Below are 25,005 nucleotides of genomic sequence, written 5' to 3'. Positions count from 1 at the left end.
GAAAGCATCAGATGGGGTGAGCTGGGTATAAATGGAAGCACTCGGCCATCGCAGCCCCCCTCCTTCCCGGGGAGAAAACGGGATACCGGCCACAGCCCTACAGCTGGGGACACAGGGACGGCCTTTGCGCTGAGCCCAGCGCATCCCGCATTGCCCCCAAGCTTTTTGGGATTCGGGGTTTGTTTCCCTGATGCTCACAGCCGGGGAAACACTCAGTGCTTATGCAGGCGCTGCCCACCTCCCACCCGCCACCCCCGGGCGTCGCTTCCCGGCACGGCAAAGAGCGCTGCTGAGAAGGGGCCGGGATCGCGGCTGCGATGAACTCGCCCGCACAATCCAGGCTTCAGCCTCGGGGATATTTTTAGCAGCTCCCTTTGCGGCGCTCTTCACTCGTGGTTTTATTTGTGAAATGTAATATACGGTGGCCTTTTGGGGGGGTTGGGAGGAGGGAAGTAGGGTTGGCCCTACATCTATCCCCGGCCTGGCTGCAGGGAGGGATGCAGACCCAAAATCAGCCATCAAAGGGCACGGTGGGATTGGGCTCATCTTCTCATAGGGCACCCACCCTATGGCCCTGCAGCTGCTCCAAGTCCAAAGCCACCCATGTCACCGCGATCCCAGTGCCACGCGCTAACAGGAGCAGTGAACAAACCCAGTTTGCAAGGATCAGCACGGGCAAGGGTTGGTGTGTCCCTGCTTACGGGGCATGAGCCTGCCTGCAAATCCAGAGCAAAAGAACCGACTTCTCCTTGGGGTGCCCCCAGCAGAGCCATGGGGAGGGATGAGCCCTTCCCTCTGCTGTAGGATGCAATGGGGATGGGGCAGCTCTGGACATCTCACAGCCACTTTGGGTCCTGTTGGACAAATGGAAACTGCTGACCCAGAGCTGGGCAGAGGAGAAGCACAGGGCAGCACTCCTCCTGCTCCTTGAGGTCGTTCCTGATCCTTCCAACCTGGCCAACCTGGGGCTGGCTGCCAGCACAGACGGTTGGCAACCCACTCTGCTCCAAGATAAAACCCTCTGCAAGATGCCAGCACGGGTTAAGAGCACTCCAATGCACCACTGATGCACGTGGGAAAAGCAGGTCAGGGCACACACAGCCCCTCGGAGAGGGTGAGATGGGGACATCCATCCTCCTCCCATCCTCCACTGGGCCACTGTCACACACAGTGGAAGATCAGCCCTGGGGATGCTTGGTCCACACTCTGTGCCAGCCCCAGAACAGCCTCAGAGATCTCTGCTGTAGGAAAGAAGTGGCTGGTACAGGAAAGGGACTCCTGGGGAGCACCCACAGCCCAATCCCACAAAGCCCAGCAGCCCCCACAGCCACAGAGCCACAGCACAGCCACAGCCTTGTGGAAATGAGTTTATTGACACGGACGCCAGGTAAAGCCTGAAGAGCAACACAGCTACATGGTGAGCAAAGCAACCGAGCGGCACAGCAGGAGAGGAGGGCTCAGAAACGCAGGGACACCCATGTGCCCGAGATGCTGGGAAGAAATGTGGCACAGGAAGGGGTGCTGAGCATCCCCTCCCCATATCAAAGCTCCTCCAGCTGCGTGGTGTAAGGCTGAGCTCATTCCTCACCCTCTGCTGTCTTCTCCCTGCCCCAGCACTCAGCGCTGCCGGTGCTTCGTTAATTGCTCTAATAATGATTTGTGCCGTGGCCCTGCAGGGCTTGGAGCAATCACCTCCCAGCACACACAGGCACTGTGTTACTCCAGCTCTGCCCCACTTTTTCCCCAACCAGAACACGGGGACAGAGCCTTCCAGGCCCCACCAGGTGCTCCTCTTCTCTGCACTGAGGCTCAGGGTGGGGGGAGATAAACGGGGCTTTCTGACCTCTTCCCAGCATCGGCCTCTTGGCTGCAGGCGATGACGGAGCCCTGATGAACCACCTTCACCATAAAACATTTACTGACCTTGAACGTGGCATCTAAATGACAACATGGGGGCTGCTATGCATCAGAGCTTTGCTTGCTGGGGAAGAGCTGGCATCAAAACATGCTGGGGAGGGCAGAGCTGCCCTGGTTAGAGGCTTTGTTGAATGAAGCAGGGCAAGCAATGGATGGAGCAAGGCATGCACAAGGCTTTGCATTCACTGCTGGGGCTGCAGCACTCAGTGGTTGCAACATGGTGAGTGCACAGCTGTGAATGGGAAAGGGAAGGGCGCCCAGCCCAAAGGGTGGGTAGGAGAAGAGGGGCCGGGGGCTGCAGTCAAGGACTGAGAAACCCTCAGTGCCTCGTGCCCTGGGGGCTGGTAACAGAAGAAATACTTTTGAGGTGTGCTCAGCTCAGCAAGCGCAAGCACTGCCAAGCCCAAATTGGTCCGTTGTGCCACCATGGGAGTGGGGAGAACCACTTGGCCCCACTGCAGAGCCTCAGGATCCTGCCAGGGCCCACGGACATCAGATGCCTGCAGCCCTGCTGGGACGTACAGCACTGGGTGCAGGGGCACAGCTCAAGGGTTGGGCGAAAGGCAGAGAGAGCAAGAGGAGGAGCTGCAGATGGTGAGGACACAGAGAACACAGCCCGTGCTTTTGCCCTAGTAGTGAGCTCTGTTGTCCTCCACTGTCCCATTAGCCATCTGTCCACAGCCCCTCCCCACGCGCGAGGAGTTTCCTTCCTTAATCGGCAGCTCAGAGGGCAGGGAGATGATGGATGGAGTTAAACATCACAGGGAGCAGAGCTGAGGCCACCAGCACAACCCAATAAAAACCCCTCGCTGCATTTAGAGCCCCTCAGCTCCACAGGTGCAGCACATGGCTCTGTTCCTCACAGTCAGCCCACAGCCAGCCCTGCAGGGTGCCCACCACTTCCACGGACTCACTTTCCCTTTAAAGCCAATCACAGATAAGAAAAAAAAAAAAAAAAAAAAAAAGTATAAAAATATAAAATAAAGTGCAGTGTATGTTTTCGACCATTTTGCCTTGTTTTAATAAGCTGTGGGTTGGGTTTTTCTGTGTTGGTTTTTTTTTTTTTCTTTTCCAGTGAGCAGTATTTTACAAAATCAGAACTACACCTAAAGCCATTTAGAAAACACTGACATTGGCACAAAATGGAGAAGCCCACGAGAATGGACAAGAGAGGGGCAAAGGGGATGGGGGGGGGGAGGGGAGTTGAAGCAGTGGTTACAAACTCCATGGACGCTAAAAATATCAAAGGGGTTTGTTCCCTATCATCGTTAGCATGTGGATACTAATTGCTACCTTGTTTAATCAGTGCCTCGGACTGAAATCCTACACATGAATACAGCTGCTTCCAGTTTAAGGGTGCTTTTCCCCACACCAGCAGTGGAGGAGGACCCAGGGACCGTTTCTCTGTCCTCCTGCAGGGTGAGGCACAGGCAGAGCTCCATCAGTTCTTCAGGATGGCATCGTAGGCCTGGTAGATGTACTGGGACACCTCGGGGGCACGGCATTTCAGAGAAAGCTGAGGGCAGGAGGAGAGCAGAGGTTAGTGGTGGTGGTGCAGAGATGGCACCTCCTGACCTACAGCAGAGGGTGGACAAAGTTTCTGCTGCTTTATGCAGCCAGGGAGGGTATCAGGAAACATTTCTTCTCCAAAAGAGTAGAGATGCAGTGGCACAGCTGCCCAGAGATGGGGAGAGTGGGATGGGAGGGAGGGGAGGCAGGAGTCACCATCCCTGGAGGTGTTCCAGAACCATGGAGATGTGGCACTGAGGGATGTGATCAGTGGGCATAGTAGGGTGCAGGGGGTTGGATGTGGGGGTCTCAGAGGTCTTTTCCAAGCTTAATCATTCTATTCAGATCCAGAATAGTTCTGGATTTTGCTTCTTTCACCACCAAAACCAAACTGCTTTCTCAGTGCTTGTCACAAGCAGGAGGAAGCACACGAAAGCAAACGCCCACGTGGGGTTCCCAAATTCCTTACCAAACACAGCACTGTAGGCATGAGCAAAGGGGACACGCTGGTCTGAGCTCTGTAACAGCGATTTGCTGTCACACTGTAAATCACAGCCCTATGCCTGAGGGCATGTCTGCATGCTCAGTCCTTACAGAGTGAAACTTGGACACTGCCCATCTGTGAAGCAAGGGCTGGGCCAAGATCAGCAGAATGGCTTCAGTCCTCTCACTGAAGCATTTGCCATCACTTGCTTTCATCCTACAACTCCCCAGCCCAGAACACCTTCCAACAGGAGAGACACATTCTAACAATGGGATGCTGAGAATGGGAGCAGTCAAAGGGAACGGCCGCAGGGGTACACGACACAGGGCAGCCAGCAATTTCATGGTGGTGATGGATTGGTGGTTGGACTAGATGTCAGTGGTCTTTTCCAGCCTTAATGATTCTATGATTCCCACCAGCCACAGGCTGATGCCAGCAGGAGCCTGGAGCCTCTAATGCCCAGACAGCCAGCTCTGCTGTGGAGCCAGCCAGGCATCAATTGCTGCTTGTTTGCTCGGGGGAGGTGGGGGGGGGGGAGGAGGGTGTCCTGGCAATGCTTTCTTGCTAATGTCTCTTGGCTTTATCTCTGGGTAACCTTGGCAAATAAACAGTTATTGCTGAGTGGGCATTATCCCAGCTCACTGGTAACAGAGCAGCACAATTCTGTTCTATCTCACTTTCTGCAGTACAGTGGGAATTCTGTTCCCCTACACAAATGAATGGGATCTGCATCAATACCAGCTGAGCTGGGAGGATCCCAGCATGTGCCACATCCCTGTGGTCTCACCGTGTAATTGGGATTGCCTGGCTGGATGCGAAGCTCAGCCAGGATCCAGATGCCATTGGTGAGCTTGAGGGACTGGTAGAGCATGTCCTGACCCTCCACGTTCCTCTTGGCAATGGTGTAGACGTTGTTGTTCTGCAGTTTGCTGGAGACAGTGTCTGCAGAGAAAAAAAGAAACAAAAATGCATGTTAGCTCAGATACGTCTGTGGAGACAGCAGAGCCCAGAGCAGCTTCTTCAGCACAGGGCTGTGACAGTTTTAACACACTGCGTGGCCTTGGCACTGATGGGAGGTGTGAGATTTCACCTGCAGAACTGTATGGAGGCAACTGTGATGCAAATTCCTTCCATGGGACTTTCTGGAGAAGCAAGAGCAGAAGTAAACATGCAGAAGAGGAAGACCCAATGCAGCAGCTTCTGGCTGCCAAGGGGCTTCTTGACGTAGGGCACGGCGATCCTCAGCCCTTGGATGGCAGCAAGAGAAGCAGACTGCATGCTGGGGTGGAAGGCTCAGAGTGGTGTCCATACCCCAGGCTGCACCCCTGTGCCCACTGGCTGCAGAGTGGCTGCATGCAGGTCAGGGAGGGTTCCAGCATCCAGCTACTCAGACACATTCAGATTTAGGTTCTCTCTCTTCCCCTGTTACTATGGAAACTGCCAGATATAAGTACCTAATGAGATCCTTTGCTTAAAAACCCTTATTCCTTCCATCGCCTTCTCCCATCCTCTGCTCCTGCTCTCTACAACAAACTCACCCTGAGCAGGCACAGGGGCACTGTGGAGCTGCCCTCACTGACCTCAGATACGCCCCAAAAAGTGCCTGAAATCCTACCAGAAGTCATCCCATTTCATCCAGCCACCCAGAGAAACAACGTGCTCACCCAGCACCTCCTGCCCCTTCCTCCAGCCCTGATCTGGGGGGAGCTGGGAGCCCACTCTTTTCACCCCCAGGTTGCAGGTCCCCATCCCTCCTGTGCTAGGCCAGCATGAGAATTTGGGATTTCGGAGATCAGGCAAGTTGCTAAGCAACAGTGCCAGGCTGTGCTGGCTGCAGGCAGGGCCGCTAATGCCATCTGACAGCACAGCCCTTACAGGCAGGGAGCTGCTGGGAGCAGAGCTGCTGAGCTCCCACCACGAGCACAGCACTCAGCAGAGCCCCGGCCAGTGCCTGGCATGGGCAGGAACCACACACACACCTCCCTGCTCCTGCAGTGCCCAGCGACTGCAAACCAGCACCCCGTGATGCAGGATGGCATCCAGAGGAGAGCACGTAGCTCAGTATCACCATTCATTTCCACTGCATGCCACAAGCACGGGCTCCTTAATAAACGACAACCGGGCTGTTAGGTTTGTGCATACAGAAATAAACATCAGGCAAACCTGCATGTGATTGTGTCCCTGTTTGGTCCAACAAGAAAATGCAATTTCTCTCAGTTCCAGCATTAGTACATTACTTGGGGAAAGCTGAGATGACCGCTGCATACCAATAAAGTTCAGCTCCAAACGCTGAAGATTTCATTTCACACCAAAGTTACCAGAACTGCTGAACAGCACAGCAACTAATTATCCCTGTTTAATGGCATTCATTCTCCACATGCAAGTCAGCCTCTGCTCCTTCACTCGGCGCTTGAGTAAGCAAATTTTAAAAAAAGAAAACCATCCAGCTAATCTGACGGGCACAGCCCAGCTTCATGTAGCAGTCCTTTACCATTCCACCCAGCTCAGCATGTCAAAAAGCAGCGTAAAGGCAGCAAATGGAGCTTTGGTGCAGGGGAAGCCTCAGTGGGTCCAGCTGTGCCCAGAGCACCCAGTTTGCCGGGTCTATTTCCAGCATGGCTGACACAAACACCACTAAATCTGGCACAATGCATGCAGGATGTGGTAGTGATCAGTAGTGAGAATGGGGTGGAAGGCTTTGCAGCCCTCATGGCCCTCCCCATACAGTCTGGTGGCAGACTCCATGGGCACCGTGGAGCTTTTAGTGCTGGGTACCTGCCATTTCATTTAAAACAAAACAATTAGGTTAGCACTGAGTTCTAAGAGCTGAGAACACATCACTGTATCCATTGACCTTCTGTTTTCATTGCAAGCTGCATCTCAGAATATACTTTTCTTCACAGCACTATCATAACCTCCTCCTAAATAGGCAGACGTGTGAAGCACAGCTCTGATCAATTCAAGATGTGCAGCGCATCACAAGTACAGCCCAGCTCTGAGACACAGCTCCAAAGACACTCACTCTTCTGTGGCCATAAGGCCCCAAAAACAGCCCCAGGGCTGTGCTGGCTCTCACTGCTAGGAACCACTATGGTTGGAAAAGACCTCTCGGATTCTCAAGTTCAACTCCAGCCCACTGCCACTGTGCCCACTGATCACGTCTCCATGGATTAGAAACACCACAGGGATGGGGACCCCACCACCACCTCTCTGTGCAGCTGTGCCACTGCATCACCACTCCTTCAGAGAAGAAAGTTTTCCCAATACCCTGCCTGATGCTGGGGATAGGAGCAGCACGCTGTTCTCATCCAGGTGCCTGGCACCTCACCTTCGGTTCAGCTGGTGGCACTGAGGGCTGTCACCAAGGTTTTCCAGCTGCTCTGTGCCATGGCACGGGGGGAGCTGCCAAAGATGCAGCCTTTCCTGCTATCCCTGCTGCAAACCATCAAAGCTCCAGCCAGCCCTGCTTGGCTAGCACTGCAGACATAGGAGTCTTTTACCCACAATGGTCTCAGAGCAGACAAACACAGGAGCATCTCCACTCTTATGCCGATCTCTATTTGAAGGAACAAAAGAAGAAGCCTGGGAGAAGCCTGCATTTTGCACATGAGGGGCTGTAAGGTGCCTGCTGTGCAGTGACAGCTGGCCCTGGATGGCACAGCGTGCCTCCAAACCCTGGTGGCTACTCAGGTGACTGCCTGTGTTCTGCTTCAGCACCTCCCATGAGGAAGTTCCTAGAACATGAGCCACTCTCCTCCACGAGGACCAAGCCTGCAAGGACTGCAACACCTCAGTGTCAATGACAGAAGTTACCATCTCAGATTTGAGATGCAAGGAGCAGGGCACAGCCACAGCAGAAGCAACACTGCAGTGCAGGAGAGGCCGTGCCAAGCACAGTGGAGCAGAGGGAGGGCTGGAGGAGGAGCAGAGGTTGTTCTCAGCTGAAACCCCCACAGTGAAATCAAGTCAGAAGGTTCAACAGCTGCTATTTTTTTCCCCTTTTGCATGCTCAATCTTTTACATTCTGAAATAGTAATAATTATGAGCACAAAGAGATCCATGGTTTCTTTCTGCAATTGAAGCAAGAGGGTGCTCATTGTGTAATGGCAGATGAGAGAATAAAAAGGTTATGGGGTTTAGCATCAATAGGGACACTTTCTCCTGTGAAACACAGCAGCTTTGGGTAAAACCACTTGGCTCCTGTCCAGAACCTCTTGACTGGGTGCAAAGCTGCAAGCTAGCCACATTCCACCTGCTACACTCCATCCTTCAGCAGTAGTAAGGTCAGACCTATGAGGTCTGCCTACTGCAGACTAGCTCCAGCAGACCAGCTCTTCTCTCACATGGCCTGCCCTCCAACCATTTCTATAGCAGTGTGTAAGATCACTCTTTCACAACAGAAAGATGCTGAAAGGTGAAGAGACCAACCCAGGATTAAAGGCAGGGCTGTATGGCATTGCCTGGTACACACAGCAGCAGGATGAGATTAAGCACAGCTCCCAAAAAGGTGCTTGGCTTCATTTACAGGAGCAGCTTTACAGAGAAGCGAAGTTGAAAAAGAGAAAACAAGAACACAAGATGCAGAATGAAAGGAAGAAGCAGAGAGGTGAAATTGAAGACCGCAGATTTCAAATGTATTTTTATGGATCCAGCTAAACTTTTTGACCAGGCTCCAGGGTTTACAGGCTGTTGCGTTAAGTGCAACTCACACACACTGCTCTTTGTAAAGTGATGCCCACTGAACACCAAAGGTGCTGCTCAATGCTCTCAGCATGGCACAGTTAACCTACTCACCAGCATTCAGGTGGCAGTCTTTAATCTGGAACTGCAGCTCATTTTCATTTGGAATGTCTTTCCAAGTCGCGAGGAAGACCTGGCGCTCTGCAAACAAGACACACCATCAGCACACGCAGAATTACAGCATTAATTAGAACAGAACGATGCAAGGCAGAGACACAGGAGACCTCTGGATCACATTTGGACCTGGTGTGGTCAGATCCAGGGTTTGTTTCTATGATAACCCCAGTCTCACTGTAAAAGCAGCAAGGTGTTGGTGGTTTTTGGATGTCCCCAAACCAAAGACAGCCTCACAAACCAAGAGCAGGTGGGATTTGACAAGGAGACCCACAGATTTAAGAATTATGTTACAGTGCAAGTTAAGATGCTCTTTACAAGCCAACCCAAACAATGTAATCAAGGGAAGAGGAATGTAAGAGTTCAAATTGAGGCAATTCCCACACTCATTTGAGTGAACCAAACCCCAAAGAATCAAAACAACAACAAAAAAAACCACCAGAAATCAGTTTCAAAGCAAACAGATCCACTCCTTGTCTGACAGAGGCTCAGAGCAGATGTGAGATGCAGCTACTGAGCTGCAGGGCTATGGGGACAAGCCACCCAACCATTGCTCATCAATCAGGCTGCTGGGATACGCTGGCACAAAGATCACAGGCAGGCACACGTGGATCTCAGCCATGGCACAGCTGTGCCCAGCTGGATGCTGTAGGGCTCAGGAAGGTCGAGCACGGCCCTAAAAGCACTCACTCACCCATTTTGCCATCCTCCACAAAAAGCACGTTGAGAGGAATTAGGCAGCTGAAGTAAAAGACATCAATGTTGTTTTTCACAGCTACCTGTTGTAGAAGAAATGGTGGTTAAAGCATCAGTATTTGTCTGGAAGTCCAGAGGGGTCCCATGGCTCTGCAAGGTCCATCGCCTGCTCACGCTCTCACTGCTCTCCTAGCAAAGGTCAGCTCTGAGCATGAGACTGCCTGGAGAGATGCTGCTGTACTGCTGGGGAATTTCAGACAAAGATCACTCCCACCCCTCCAATCCCTCTCCATTTTCACTAAAAGCTGCTCAATCTTCTGCAGGCATTTCACCACAATGCTTCAGAGCCAACTGCACTGACAGGTCCCAGACAGCAACTCTGCTCTTCTCTACACTTGCTTAGCCACTCCCTCCCCCTCACTTCTTCCATCCTCAGTATAAGTTTGTCTACAGTGGCCACAAACAGCTACTATAGTGTCTGTCATGTTACACGTGAGCTTCTCCATCACTCCTCTTTTTCCATCTCACCTTTGCAATTCCCCATCTCCAAAGCCCTGTGTATCCCCTAAACTTTAATCCCAACTCTCAGCCACGTCAGTGCTTGCAGGCTCCTTGTTTAATCATGTTAAGCCTGAAGCTGCTCTGCTCTGTATATTCCTCACAGCATCTCCCACCAAGCACACAATGTGCTGCATTCATTCCTGGAAGAAAACTCTGACATGGAGCAATCAGGGCAGGTGGAGAAAAAAAAAAAAAAAGGATAACTTGACAAAAGACTTGACTCTCATGTCATTAAACACCACCAGTCAGGGAGATGCACCACATTGCCTCTTATCACACAAGGTTGCCACATCATTGATGAATCTCTGCCAACTGAGAGCAACGCCACTTCCAGTTCTCTCCAGGCAGGCTGACAGTATAGCAGGAGCAAATGGGAGGTCTGAGAAAGTGCCCTGTCATAATATACATGGAAAATGTAGCTCTGGGCCCGCTTTCTATGCCTCTCATGCAATCCTCACAACATCCTGCACTGCAATAGCTTGTCACAGGAGTACAGCTCAGCAGACAGAGACCTGGAATTGAGGTTGTGTGGTGAGCACTGACTTGCAGGAGCTTCCTTTGAAAAAGAAGTTTCTGCAGCTTTTCACCCAGCTGAAACACAAGCCCATCCACACTGACTGCCGAGCCAAAGAAATAAATTTGCTGCTATACAGACTTATGCCAAGATAAACTCCAGTCACATTAAATAATTACAGACATCAGTGTTCTGCTGGGAAGATCTATTGTCTGTAGTAGTAGGTCGAGAAAGGCACCCTTAAATTTCTGCAAGAATAGCTGTAGGTAGATGAGGAGGGGAATAAAACAGAATTCCAACACAAGTCAGCTGATCAGACATAGGTGGTCAGAAATGAGCATTCCCAATGGAATCATCCAGCAGCTGGGGTCCCCAGCAGTGCAAAGAGAAGCAAGAATGTGAATGTGATTCCATGGGGGTTTGTACTTGCAGCCATCATTAAAGGTAGTAGCTTATATTTAATTCCCACAGTACACACTGGCTTATATGGGATTAGTTTAAAGCCCACTAAAATTATGTTGCAATCTCAAATGAAAATACATTGAAGGACGTCATACTTGGGATTTTGGGCATCTAATGCTGGTGATGGAGGCACTGAGAGCAGGAGGGAGTGAGGAGGATTGGCGGACAGACCTCAGGGATTCACCTCTGCAAAATGGAATTAGGAATACAGGGTAAGCAGCCAAAAATGCACCTCATTGTGGGAAGGAGTCTGGGGAAGGACCACGTGGCCATTGGAGACATTACGCTTGGGCAGAGCAGCCCCAGAGATAAGCCAGAAGAGGGAAAACTTAGGCTAATGTCTGGGAAAAACTGATAGTGAGAATGATGAAGCAGGACTAAATCCTCCTGAGGAAGACAAAAGCTTCAGCACTCGAGTATTTAAAATTAGCCTCGACACAGCTCTATGAGGCAGTGCTGGGAAACAACAAGGCATAGCAGGGTCTGCACTGCATGACCCAAGATCTTCCCAACTCTGATTTCATGATTAATTGCCTTGTCTTAAAACAACAGAGACTACTTTGCCTTCACAGCTAATTGTTGTTGCCATACAACAGCAGTTTCTTACAAGGGCTGGAAAGCAGCGCCTTCTCTCCAGTCACAGTTCTGGAGGCACGCACCAAATTAATATGCTAACCCTGTCCCTGCAGCTCCAAAAATGCTATAAAAAGGTATCTGCTGACCTGCTTCTCAACTCTGCAGAAACACATTGAGTAAGCTGCTTTGCTATACTCTGGAGAGCTGCACAATTAAGACACTGTGAAGTGTAATTTTTCCCAGCAAAGCACAGAAACCTCACTTCAGCCTTCCCCCAAACTGCTCCGTTGGGCTCAGCAATGACATCACACGTCACACTGCAAGCATCTGTAATGATGCAGAAATCAGCTGTTACGTGTCATTTTTGCAAGCACGATAGAAAACAATACAGTGTCCCCAGACATAGCACTGGGACAGATGGGGGAGCATTTCCAGCCTAGCTGCCATCACACAACACAGTACACTTTGCTCCTTTGGTGGGAGCCCGAGACAATCACTGACATTTGAAGTGATACCAGCAGCTGAGACATCTCTGCAGGTTTCTCATGCTTGAAAGCAACCTCCACTTGCCTTCAGTACATTCTCCAGTCCAGGCTAACTCTGCCTGGGGCTCCGCAGCTTTAACCTGTCGGTCTGCGTATGAGCTACTAAATCTTTAACAAGACCTCTAGCCTCAGCCATTTGAGAGTTTAAACAGAAGCATTTTAAATCAAAACAGCTTTCCATCTGCCATCTTTTTTGAAAGGAGAAAAAAATAAAATAAATGACCAGCTTGTGAATTGAGTCAAGCAGACCGCAAAGCTTCAGAGGGATAGAAGTCAAGAAGGTGACAGATTTTCATGTGATGCTTCATTGCTGAAAGTGTCTGACCCACTGAAGATGGGTAGCGGGCTCCCAGTTCCTTATGTCTTGTTTGAGACCACCTAATTGGAGAAGTATCCTGCAGAACGCACTGCTCACCTTGCAGCATGAGCACACTGCTGACGTCCTTCCCTGCAGCACAACCCTCTGATGGCCAACATATGGCAGCGAGGGGAAGAGCCACCTCCTAAGAACAATGCTACATCACTACAGCGTAGGTTGCTGATGCTTTAAATTCCAGACTTGAGCGTAAGAACCAACTTTCCACGTCAAGTCTGAAAGTAACACAGATGCTTTCCATCAGCAGCAAGTACACAATATACCCACTTGGAATCCCATTAGCAGCTTCACTAAATTAAGGACTGCCTTCCAATTTGGTTTTGCTTTAGAGCCTGGTAACAGCCAAACCGTTAAGGCGAGAACTCTCCTCTGCAGAGTCTTCTACCTCTGCCAGCACAAGGTCATGGCGTGTTCTCTGACAGCCTGCTGCTCTGGCTGTCAGATGCCTTCAGGGAATGCGAGCTGTTTCCCTTCATTGTGTTTGACAGGTCAGCTGCTTGGGATCTAGAGGAGCTTGGCAGCAGGCTGGATGCTCTACCTACAGCTAGGCTAGAAGCTGGCTGCAGACATCGAGCTGCAATGTGAGTGTTACTGCAGAACCCTTTTGGAGGCTCTCCTCCATGCTGGAATACAACTCTTACCAGTTAAGGCCATTCAGAAAAAGAGTAAATAAATCCAGGCAACAAGCCCAAAAAACCACCTTCCACTTCCAACTACACAAGGCCATACATGGTGGTTGAGACAGTGGGCTTGACACAGATCTCCCAGGCAGATACGTAATTTATAAGCAGGCTCCAAATCAATAACATCCACTGCCTGGACTCACACCAATTCTCAGAGGAGAGGTGAAACTGTGAAATCTGTTTCCAAGTGTTGCATTTGTGACCCAGGGTGCATTATCACTTCTCATGAATGAGCTTGAACAGCTCTACAACGCAAGCGAGGAGCAGTGATGAGTTAGAGCAGAACTGTACATGGAAGGGCTTAAGTGTGATCTGGTGCATTAACCTGCCTGATCTCTTCTCAACAAGGAAGCTGCACCTTCATCTGCCTGTACAGAAATAATGCTTTGCCAAAATCATTGGAGCTAAAAAATATTCTGCACCTCACACCGCTCAGGAGAAGTCTGCATTTCCAAGTATCGCTTTCCAGGAAGAAATGGAGCTGGCAGATCCCTCCCTTCCCATGCTCATCAGTCCAGTCCAAATCACTTTATGGGCACTTCAGAAAACAGAAGCCATGCTTTTCAGTTGTGTGCTCAGCAGCTGCAACAAACAGCCCGGACAGCTGACAGCAGGTGATGTAGGGGAAAGCAGTGCACTGACAGGCAATTCTGAATGCTTACCCAAAGAGAAAGGCAGTGCTCCAGGCTCAGACTCTCAATTCATGCAGCTTGTTTTTGATTGCTCTGACTCCTGCAAACAGTTACCACCTCATAGAAGAAACAATCAGGTTTGTAACATGACAGGCCAAGCTTGTTCCTGAAACTCAGCAGGCTGGCTCCATTTCACCCATTTCCAGGCTTAGGGGAGTAATTTTTGTTTACGCAAATGATCAGATCGAATATTCTGATAATTTCACAGCATTTCACAGCCCCTCAATGGCCATTTATTAGGAACTGCAATAACACAGGAAGGCTCTCATTTCCCTGTTTCAAATTTTACTTCAAGAAGTACCTGAAAAGAATAAAGACTTCTCACAACGAAAAAAATCCCACTTCAGAACCCACTGTCCTCTTTGAGAGCTCAGGTTTACACAGCAAGTCTGTATGACCACTGGCAGCCCAGCTGGCAAAGGAGCCAGGCAATCAACCATGGTGAGGCTCAATCAACTCTTGCACATCTTTTGTGTTACTGCTGTGTTCAGCCCAACCTGGGCTTTATCCATTGAATAATTCACTGCTTGACTGAGTGTTGAATCTAAGGCTTCAACTCTACAGGTCAAGAAAATTGTCACTGCTCAGTCAGGACAGGAGGAGCACAGTGCTATTCATTATCACAGTGTTGGAAGACAACCAGCAAACAGACTGTTCAGTTGGGAATCATCATATTTTACCTAAGTAAGCCTCTGAAAATATTAGCCTTCTTGTAAAAAAAGGCATTTTGTTAACTTGTCAAATATTTCAGCTTCTTTCCTTGATTACAAGTGCTAAGATTAAGCCAGCTGCATCGGCTGAAGGATTAGAAATGGTAATAAAAATAACCTTAACAAGACTCGGATTCATTCCTTCTGAAATAGTTGCCTAAGGAATGCACAGCTAGCCTTTGAAGTTCCTAATTAACATAACAAAAAGCTGAAAGCTATCAGTTTGGTTAGCTCAGGAGTTATTTGTTTTGGTAGTAAAACAAAAAGATCCCCACCACAACAGGAGCTGAAGGTAAGGTCCTCAGGTTCAAACCAGCTCCGAATTCTACAGCTCAGGAAAAAAAATAACAAACAAACCCGCATTAAGCAAATTCAGCTTGATGAGTGTTTTTGGTTCTTCAATGAATGCAGGACTGGAGAATACAAACGTCCCTATGTTGTGCTATAAATTGTTCCCTAAGTAGGTCACCAAAATGATTTCGGACCGTTTCAAGACAGATAATTTCTACATGAACTCACAAAACAAAACCAGAGCCTTGGCTGTCAGGGCAATGACAGATCTCCATCAAACCCACTGCTGTCAGGAAAGTAAGGGGAGTGCTCTTTTTAACTTGGCATCTGCTATCATGATTCAACTCCTTGCCGAGAAATATACTATTACTCCATATGGCAGCTTCCCCAATTGTAAAAGGGCAGCCAACTTCTATGGCAATGAGAGAGCTAGCAAATTAGTATCTAAGTCTGGCACTGATGAAGCTCTGCTGTCCCAATATAAGGCAGTCGGAGGTTTCCTTGCATGTTTTCTCTTTGCTTTGTTCTAGCAGAAGAGAATATAAGAAACAGCATTCTGATTCCTTTAGAGGTTTAATAACCTGAATACTTCACTTCCTTGCTGATCAAAGTAGCAGCAACTTGAGAATGTCTCACTGAGAGCATCTCCAGTGCTACGGAGGCAGATCAGGACCATCACCACCTCCTAGAGCTCCAAGCTGCCTTCAGAGCAGGCAGTGACTTCACACCATCCAACCCAAACGCAGAGGAACAACGTGTGACCCAGATGCAGAGGGAACCCAGCTCTTCCACAGTGCAGAAGAGCCCTCTGTGTAAGGCAAGCACATGCAAGTCACTCACTGTCCACATGCCCCCCAATCGCATGACTGAGCTCAGAGCCCAAGTGTAGGACTGCTCGTTTGAGTGCCAGAGAAGCTATTTCAAGCTGCTTGCCCAAAGACTCATCAATAAATCATAAGCCCCAGAAAGGAATTCAAGGAAAAGGAAAAAACAGTTGCTCAGGCAGAATAAATAGTAACTTTCATTGCATTCTCTTAATCTATAAAGAGAATAAGCTACTTTAAAATACTCCCCTCTGTGGATTGCTACGTTACAGGAACCCAACCCAGTTCCCACCTCTTGTAGATACGACATAAGCAAAACATGCTACAATGCAATTAACTGCACCCTTGGGATACAAGGAAAATTCATCTTGGAGAAGCCAGCTCCACAAACAGGGACAGTGGTCATGGAGTCTGACTGCCAGGTGCCTGCATGCAATAGGAATGGGGAACAGCCTCCTTCCAGGAGAGGACCACATCTGCTCAATGAGTGCTTCAGCTACAGCAGCTCGGGCAAGACCACTAAGGCATGCCAGAACTGATGCAGACAACCTTAGGTCCAGACCAGGCTTTCTCTGTTCAGACCAGCTCCAGTTTCTAAGCCCAACCAAACTTTGCAATCTGTTCACACAACTGCCTTGCTGGAGCAGAACAAAGTGCAAGCAGTGGCTCTGAGGCATCTGAAAAGGCAACTCACAAAATCCCAGAAGTTTTCTTTCAGAGGAAGGAATAGGAAAAAAGATTTGGCCAGGCTCGTGGCCAACATTCACACAACCTTCTGGCTCTACCTGGTTGCCCTATACAAGTGGGGCTTGGTTACCACACTGTGTTGGGCCAAAGATCAGGGCTGAGCAGCTGCAGATCCACCCCTGCCCAGGAGACAATCCTTACCTGGAGGTTGTTCAGAGGCTCCATTTTCATGACTGGTCCCAGGGTGTTGAGGGGCAGAGAGACATCAATACTTTGGTTTGGCATCAGAGGGGTGTGAATGGCCAATGGAGTGCTTGGGATGACCCCAAAGCTGGGCAAGAGAAAAACAGAGATGATGACAGCAGCACTGCACTGCTGGAGAGAGTCTATGAGGAAGAAATGCCAGAAGTGCTGTCCCAACACCTATTCCCTTTTTGCCAAGCATGAGCTGGCTCACTTCTTCCTGGACTGCCCTTGCTGTTACTCCAGGAAAAGGAGCACAGCTGACAACATGCATCATGGCAGATACTCAAAGCAGTGCAAGGCAAAGGAAAACCAATCTGGTGGTCTCCCTGACAGCATGCACCTGGCCCAGAGGATCCACATCTGGAAACAGTTCTACCACCCACATGGCATCCGTCAGGCTCAGGCCTCCAGGCTTTCTGTATGGCTGTTAACCATTGGAAGCTATAGAAGAAAGAACTGAAGCCAATACCAAACAAATAACATAACCAAGGAGGAACATGTGGTTTACAACAGAGCACTGTAGAACAAATTAATCAATGCAGCCAGCTGTTTGGTCCCTAATGACAGCATCTGGACTTAATCCTGGCTCTAATGCTTGGTTTGAGTTGAGGCTCCTTCAGCTGGGGTCACACATCACCATACAGCAAATCTTTACTTGCCTCTTCAGTCCAAGCTGCATTTAATTCCACAGGCACCTCAATTCAGAGCAGAAGAGGGAAAAGCAGCTAACATTTAACATAAGCATTTGTACAATCTGACAGTGCAGGTTCTTTTCAAAGGCAAACAGCAGTGCAGACATTCAGGACGCTTGTTTCTCCTTCTGATACCAGCAGATGCACTGTTCTTGGTTTTCCTTAGTTTTCAGCTCTAAGAAGCTGAGAAGAGAATGCTTTCAGAGAGGACTCAGCCATGACAATTGCCATCTGCAGCCATTTCACCTTAGGAGATATAAACCCTGGTGTTTTCCCTTATTCTTTGAGAGGAAAGAAAGCTGCATTTCCTACTAAGTGGCTGTGATATTACAGCACACTAGAGGTCTAGCTGTTTGTTTCTATCCCCTGTCTTTTATCCCAGGACTGCAGTGAATGCAATTAGTAGCAGCAGGAAAGGGAGAAATGCAATAGAAACTTCCCAATCACAAGCCTTAATGTTTACACCCAAAGAGAGCTCACTGCAGTTATTTCCAATGCACCAGGCAGAGTGGAAAGCAGTAACAGGAGAACAGCATTTGTAGAAGAGTAAACAGTAGTAGAAAACATACAGAGCATGTGTTGATAAGATGCAAAAGGAGAAACTGCTGTTTTACTGTACAGTATTTAAACTTCTTACATCCTTGAGAAGCACCACCACGTAGGTGTGGCTAGAGCACAGCTTGATGTATAGAGAAAATCAAAAGCAAAATCCTTTTTTTTTTTTTTTAAAGACCAATCTGCACAAAACAGTTGCATATAGCAGTTTAGCAAAAACTCTCTGGAAAATATAGCAGTCCAGGGAGAACATTTACTGACTTACTTAGCATAATGTCTTTTATAAGTAAATACTATTCGTCCCAAGAAATCCTAAATTTGCAAGGCTAACGATGATATTAAAGAGATGGTTCCAGCAGATCTTAGTTATAGAAAGCCCTTTTCCTGTGAAGGGCTCCTAAGGAAGCAGCAAAGCATCTCAGTCACAAGATCCTCTTCACAGCCTTGATGAGAACCATCCTGGGCCTTGATGTGCTGCTCACAACCTAGAAGAAAGCAGCTGCGTGCCCTGTGACCAGAAAAGGTATTTTGGGAAGGCAGTGGGGAGGCACCACCATGTCACGTCTTTCGGCTGGGACGCATTTCTGAGAACAATCTGTATGTTCTAAGCACTCAAGTGGCTGCTCCTAGCAAAAATCATTTCGCTGCCAATTACAGGGAAAACACGTGCCATAGGCTCTTACTTTGCAACTTCTCCACTGACAAACAGCTTTATTAATGAGACCTGCACTTCCAGACAGTCTGAGGGGCAGCATAGCAATTAAGTCAGGAGGCAAAGGCATTAGGGATCAGCATTTGTGCAGCTCAGATGCTTGTCTGTTTATTCTCTCACTTTCCTCGGGGCACTTAGTAGCTATAAAACCACTTATCTGCCTAACAACACAAAAGGTGGCTTTAAAACTCGGGAGAGATTAAACAGGGCAGATGCTGCTTCAAGCCAGGAGAATGATGGGACTGTCTGCTGCCTGTTTGCTTAATGGATGCAGGAGGCAGCAGTGCCAGCACAATTGAACACCACCATACCAGTGTGTATTTTCAGCTCTCAACTATGGCAGTGTAATGGAGAGTAGTAGCTCTCCAGTAGACAGACTCCTTTCATAAGAACATGTAATTTTTTTTTTTTTTTAAGATAGCAGATAAAGCATATTGGTTTCTTACCTGTTCTTGTTGAACTGAATGGCAAAGTCAGTCATGTGCTGCAAAGCCTTATTGGTGAAGTTCATCTCCATGTAGATGTGTCCCTGCCTATGACTGAATGTGCCTGAGATCTCCAGTCCTTTAGCTTTCACTGCAGGCAACCAAACCTGAAACAAGAGATTTCAGTTCAAAAAGAAATGCTTCACTCAAAACTACTGGGATTTTTTGTACCTGGTCTTATATGCTATGTAACCTGCAAGCAGATCAGGAGCAACATGCTTTGCAGTAGTCCAAGATTGTAGATCCCATAGGGTAATTTTAGTTTATTCAACCACTGGCTATTTAATGAGTGCAAATGTTTGTTTACTCCCTTTGAGGCATGAAAGGGCCAACCCTGAGCTCCCTGTGGCTGCTCTGCAGCCTGCTACCAGAACCACACTCTGTAGCTAATGAACTCTCCAGACTAAGCATCTGCAATCTCTGTCTAATAGAGCATTTATCTGCATTACACTGTGGAGTGCTCATCCCGAGTATGTGATTTTTATCTGCAGTGTCATGTTCAATTCCTCCAAATAAACGAGTCTTCTAGGAAAATTGTAGCAAATGGTATCCTGCCCTCATTTTCCTGGGGAAGCTTGCTGGGAAGTAGGTCTCCAACAAAACTGGGATTCTCACAGTTTCTATGGGCCAATCTTTAGAGTAATACTGTCACAGGCAAAATGAAGGAATAAAAAACTAGAGCTCTGTGACTAATGTCATCTCCAACAAACCACTGCTCTGCCCATGAAAAACAAAGAATTTTTGTCCCTAATGGGACAAAATTGAACCCAAGGTGCTCTACTAGCACTACAAACCAACAAAGGGGACACGAGCAGCCTCAGTCCCTATTGCCTAAGGGAGGGCAACATACTGAGGTTGTTCTCTTTCCTTACGTACAGACTTGGGAGCCACATATCCTCCGGGAGCCATGCCTATACCAGATGAGAGCTCAAAGAGATCGTTGAGTCCACTGCTCACCACGGCTGGGGTGGGTGAAGGGGCAAAAGTGGCTGGCACAGAAGAAGGAATGTAGGTCTGCCCCACCTGGATGGGTTAGAAAGAACAGCCAGCAATTAACATCACATACAAAGAACACCACTCACTTAATAAAGCATGAACTTGGGCAATATCCTACATATTTTAAAGCCATTTGCAGCTTCCCCACTGAATTATCAACAGTGCTAAATAATGCATTTGAACTCCAAAGTTCTCGGCAAGTAATCCCTACGTCCAGCTGTCACCTCAACCACGCAATAGCTTTCACATCATTTTTATAGTTCCAGTTATCTACTCCCAACATAAAGGAATCTTTCTTCCTCATTGCTCCAGCCTAAAAAGACAGTGAGCTTTACAGATCTATGCTACACAAACCCTGGAAAAAGACAAGATGCTTCAAATCTTCCTCCAATTATAACATTCCTCAGGAATCTGCAAGATTTCGCATATCCAGAGATAAAAAGGGAGTCAAAACCACATTACATACTCCCACCCAAAGCCAGAGCTCTGCTTTTTTAGCACTGTGGTTCAAAAGATTCACTATATGAAGCAGAATCAGTGCTCTCTGCCCACCAAGGGACACCGTGTCTACAGGAAGGGCAATCCTTTCCCCCAGGACTTAACAGGAGGTCCCAATTCCCAGTGGGACAGTCACACTCAAGTCAAGTTTCCAAGTTATCTTACTGAAAGAAGAATTAAGTGCTTGAGGATAGGATTCACCACAGTTATCAGCCTAGGAACAAGCAGAATGACCAAGGCATGCAGCAGGAGATACTCATGATGGGTCTGAAATCTCACTTCTGTGCTGTGCTTGGGAACCTACCTGAGATGTGGCTTCTCAACCAATGCTTTGGACAGGGAGGAGGGATGGATTTATGGAGCTGGGTGGTGGGTTTGTGCTGGCTCAGGAAGGCAGAGACCTGGCTTTGTAGGGGTGATCTCTGCGGAGCAAATAGCCCCCACATTCCAGAGCACAAACCATGCCACAGGCTGTCCTCTGCCCTCATGGTGAAGTTAGACAGGAACACAAGATTCACAGGGAAAGAGGGAGAGAGAATGACTGCAGCCACAAGCAGTATCTCAAGGGCCCTCCTTCCAAAACTGAGCACATTTTTTCTCATTTTCTATGCAGTGCTAGGAGGAGGGACTGGAACTTGCTCCAGGAGGTTGCATTTGACCATGGGTTGGAGGCACTCCAACGCTCCCTCCTGCCTGCTGTGTTCTCTTGTCATTTTGCGTCGTTTTCCCATGCTTTCCTAGAAGAAGCTGGTATGTATTTGAAACTAAGAGTGCTTTGAAGCAGCCTGGAAGCGTCCTGGGCTCAAGGCACTAGGACAGAAAAGGAAGTCAGTGTCAGGCAGAGCACAGCACTGGCCACATATGGTATGCTCAGAGCATACTGAGTGCTGATATTCTGAGAAAAGTCATACATGGCTTTTGGGAGGAGGAAAGCATGGAGCTGCTCAGGTCAGACAAGGCTGTGGTGCGCTGGGTTAGGGTTAGAGCTGTGTGAGCAGAGCAGTAAGCAGCCTCAGCCTTCCAGCTTTAAGGATAGGGTACTGCCATGTTAATGCTGGTGCTCAAGCCAAAAGCTCCGAGAAAGAAGAGCTAAGCAAAGTCAGCAGCTCTGGCCCCAGTGACTCTCAGGAGAGCCCAGATGGCAGCAACATCGGTTGGGACCTGTAGGTTTGGCTGCAGTTTCCATTTGCACACATCTTCAGGGCTTTAAGCATCTTCCTGCACACAGTGGGTAAGGCTGTAGTTAAAAAACCCCCTGGGCTTTCTGCAGCTTTTTTTTTTTCCAGACTGGGGAAAAAAATGGAATGGCACTTACTGCCGGACTTCCTCCAATGCCCCCGCCAAGGTCACTGCCAAGCTGAAAGAGAGAAGGAGAGAGAGGAGAGACAGACAGAGGTCAGTAGAGCCAGTGTCAGAGGGCCGGAGCAGAGCTCCCACCCGCACTGTTGCTGCGTACAGGACAGACAGAAATGCAATGCTGGGAAAGCATAGTGAACAGAGGGGCTTCAGGGCTGTTTTGCGAGCAGAGCTTGCTAGAAATCTACCTCCAGACACATATTGCAGCAAGAAGCATTTTCCTGGTTAACAAAACCAAAATTCATCCTCTCTCACGCCTGTCATCCACGCAACAAACTGCGCAGTTCTTCCCTTCTCGTGCATCAATGCTTTCCCTTCAACCCACAGCTCTATAAAACCCAGTGGGGTAACTGTGAAATGGAATAAAAATAAAACTGACAGGAAGCTTGCTTCCTGAAAGCTGTGGTTTTCTAGACAAGAGCCACAAATGACAGAAAAAACACAACAGGTCTCAGGGATGTCTCTCTCCTCAATTGCTTTTTCTTTTTTTTCCCAATAGCTGGGAACAAAGAGAAAGGGCTGTAGCTGCTATTACAGAAGCCCAGCTTGATGGGCTTTGGTTTCCCTTTGAAGACTGCTGTCCCTCCCTTCAGAGGACAAAACCAGCTTCACTATCTAATGGGCCACTGGAATAGCACAGAGACCTTACTGTGCACTGGGATATTTTGGTAATGCTGTCTGCCAAGCTACGCAAACACATTTGGAGGCAACTGAAATAGCTACTTTACATCCTCCATACACACCATATCCTCTCTGAAGCCCTTCTTCCAGGCCAACCTGCAGCTGTCCTACCACAAACACACTTCAAAAAAAACACCTGGGCCACGTTCTCAGAACACCATTTTTCACACATCCACACCACTGTATGCACAGATCTGCAGCAGTTGTTCCCTACAGAGGCATCTCCAGACTCATCCAAGGATTTTGCATGAGACCACGGTAGTACAAGTACAAACCAAGTACAATTTTTGTCACATCTGGACACAGATCATGCTCTGACACCATGCAAGAAGAGGGGAAGTGAGATGGGGGAGAGGGTTGGACTGGAAGCCAGAGCAGCATGGCTTGTCCCATAGGTAGCTTTGCCCTTCCATTTCATCAGGGTGTCCACGAGATTCGGGGTGGCTGCTTGGTTTAAAAGAGCACTTGACTGGGCCTTCAAAGGGCTCCAGTATGCTGTTCAAACATACACCGATGGCATAAAAGATTGAGGGGAAAAAAAAGTGTGAAATAACATAAAGCAGGAACTTCCAGGATCAATGTGCTTTGAGGCAAAAAGGTCCCAACCCTTTTCCTTCTTCAGTAAAAACCTGGAAACTCAGTTTTGCTCTGGGCTTTGCAGGCTGTTCTCCAGGATATCTCATGGCAATGCATTTTACACTGGTCAAGAGATACCATAAAGCTTTCTACTTATTTCTCAGAGCACAGATAAAATGGATAAAACACCCCGAGAGCAGCAGCAAAGATTACCAGCACCAAAACACACATAAAAGCTGATGAATCCCTGCGCTGTTCTGGATTCCTTTCCACCCCCTGACATCTCCCTCCTTCCCCTGCTCCCCATAGGAGCCACATGAAGCACTTTAACAGCTGTAAGGTGCTAGAGAAGCACAAATCATGCACAGTTTGTCTTTTATTCAGAAGTCTTAATAGTTTCTTTCCTTCCCCTGCGAGTCTCAGCTTATCCCTACTTGGGGTCACAGCAGGAGTTTATCAGAGGTCCCTCATCTTTTACAACTCCACAGCCATCCTCTCATGATGCACAAGTCCCAGGTCCCTTTGCTTGCTTAAGGGATGACAGATAAGAACAAGCGATTCCAAAGTCAAGAGAAGCACAGAAAGCCAGCCAGAGGATTCAAATCCAATTAATACCAAGCTTATAAAACAGCACTGATTACACTGTCAGGTCTTACTGGAGCAGCCTGGCAGAGCAGAGCCACATTCTGCAGGCTGCTCTTAAGCCAAGCCGTGTTGTAGATGAATAGATCAGATCATTTACACCTTGTTACTGGCTCACTGAGGAGTAATAAATGCAACGATTACACCTTATCTCTATTCAGTCTTCAGCACAATGAACTTCACACTCTATGCTGACAGGCAGCAAAGTCCAGAGGAAAAAAGTAAATAATCCAGTTCATTTCCAGATATTACTGTATGCATGGAGGATTTCTGGTACTGTTTGAGGCAGGAGAAAGACTGGTTTATCAAGCAGCAAGCATTTCACAAAGGGTATTATGGAAATGACTGAATAATTCAGCATAATCGAGAAGGATGTTCACTGTTCTACCACTTCCTACTGCATTCACAAGGGGTAGTGACTCCAACGACAGTGAAGACCATAACAGTGACGTGAGTAAGAGGGAAGGAGGAGGACAGAGGGAACAGGAACCAATTACCCACGGAGCGTCCTCTCCCATCTGTGGTGACAGGCAGGGTGCAGAAGGGAAGGAGCAGCTATTAGTCAGGCAAAAAGCACTGCTGAACTGATTCCCAAGGGCTGGCAGCTCTGCTTAACCATTTCCATTCACCAGGAGGAGAGGACTGCATTAGTAGTGCTTCTGTAAGCCCTGAAGGGTGGAGGAGGACTGCTGCTCTGTGCCAGGATGGCAGTCAGTGGGCAGCCTGCAGCCCTACAAAGCCCCAACCCTAAGCCCAAGTTGGCAAGCTTGCCTCCTGCTAAAGAGCACAGGGCCTCTGTTTGTGACAATAAGCAGGGGACTAGCACAGAGCTAGTCACCAGGCGCACAAAGCCCTTCCAAGAGGGCATCTTCTGTAGTACCACCACAACTCCACAAACCATTGTGCTACAACAGCATCCGAGCAGCCTCGTGGGCCAGGCCAGCCCCATAACACCAGGACAGCACCAGCACCTTCACTCCACGTTGGCTGACTCAGATGGTGCTGTGGCTGTTCTGCAGTTAGAGAGCATCTACCCCGGCAATTCCAGCTCATACAGACAGTTATGCTGACTTATGAAGTGCAGCACTGCTGGAGTTACTGCATCAGGAGGGTTTATTTGCATCTTAACAGTAGCTTGTAATGAAGTGGCTCTGCTGAAGTGTTCATGTGATCCAGAGGGGTTGT

The 25,005-nt window shown here is 48.6% G+C and overlaps 1 protein-coding gene across 2 annotated transcripts in view; it reads right to left on the bottom strand.

Moving 5' to 3' along the window:
- Positions 1 to 1,353: 1,353 nt before the first annotated feature.
- The window catches only part of AP2B1 (adaptor related protein complex 2 subunit beta 1), a 64,569-nt gene continuing 40,917 nt past the window's right edge, over positions 1,354 to 25,005 (bottom strand). The window contains exons 15-22 of one of the 2 annotated variants that reach the window (XM_042829948.1): positions 21,881 to 21,922; positions 19,948 to 20,094; positions 19,033 to 19,178; positions 16,583 to 16,712; positions 9,459 to 9,543; positions 8,705 to 8,791; positions 4,698 to 4,852; positions 1,354 to 3,433 (exon numbers count right to left, since the gene is read on the bottom strand). In XM_042829948.1, coding sequence (XP_042685882.1) covers positions 3,359 to 3,433; positions 4,698 to 4,852; positions 8,705 to 8,791; positions 9,459 to 9,543; positions 16,583 to 16,712; positions 19,033 to 19,178; positions 19,948 to 20,094; positions 21,881 to 21,922 — 867 coding nt within the window. In that variant the 3' untranslated portion in view covers positions 1,354 to 3,358. The remainder of the gene's footprint in view (positions 3,434 to 4,697; positions 4,853 to 8,704; positions 8,792 to 9,458; positions 9,544 to 16,582; positions 16,713 to 19,032; positions 19,179 to 19,947; positions 20,095 to 21,880; positions 21,923 to 25,005) is intronic. The other variant, XM_042829949.1, reaches the window with a different exon arrangement.

This window comes from Centrocercus urophasianus, unplaced genomic scaffold (genome assembly GCF_019232065.1).
Source record: "Centrocercus urophasianus isolate 14NV4802_14NV808 unplaced genomic scaffold, USGS_Curo_1.0 seq_33, whole genome shotgun sequence".
Taxonomy (NCBI): Eukaryota; Metazoa; Chordata; class Aves; order Galliformes; family Phasianidae; genus Centrocercus; species Centrocercus urophasianus.
The sequence above is the reverse complement of the archived record's forward strand: the minus strand, read 5'-3'. Positions and strand labels throughout refer to the sequence as shown.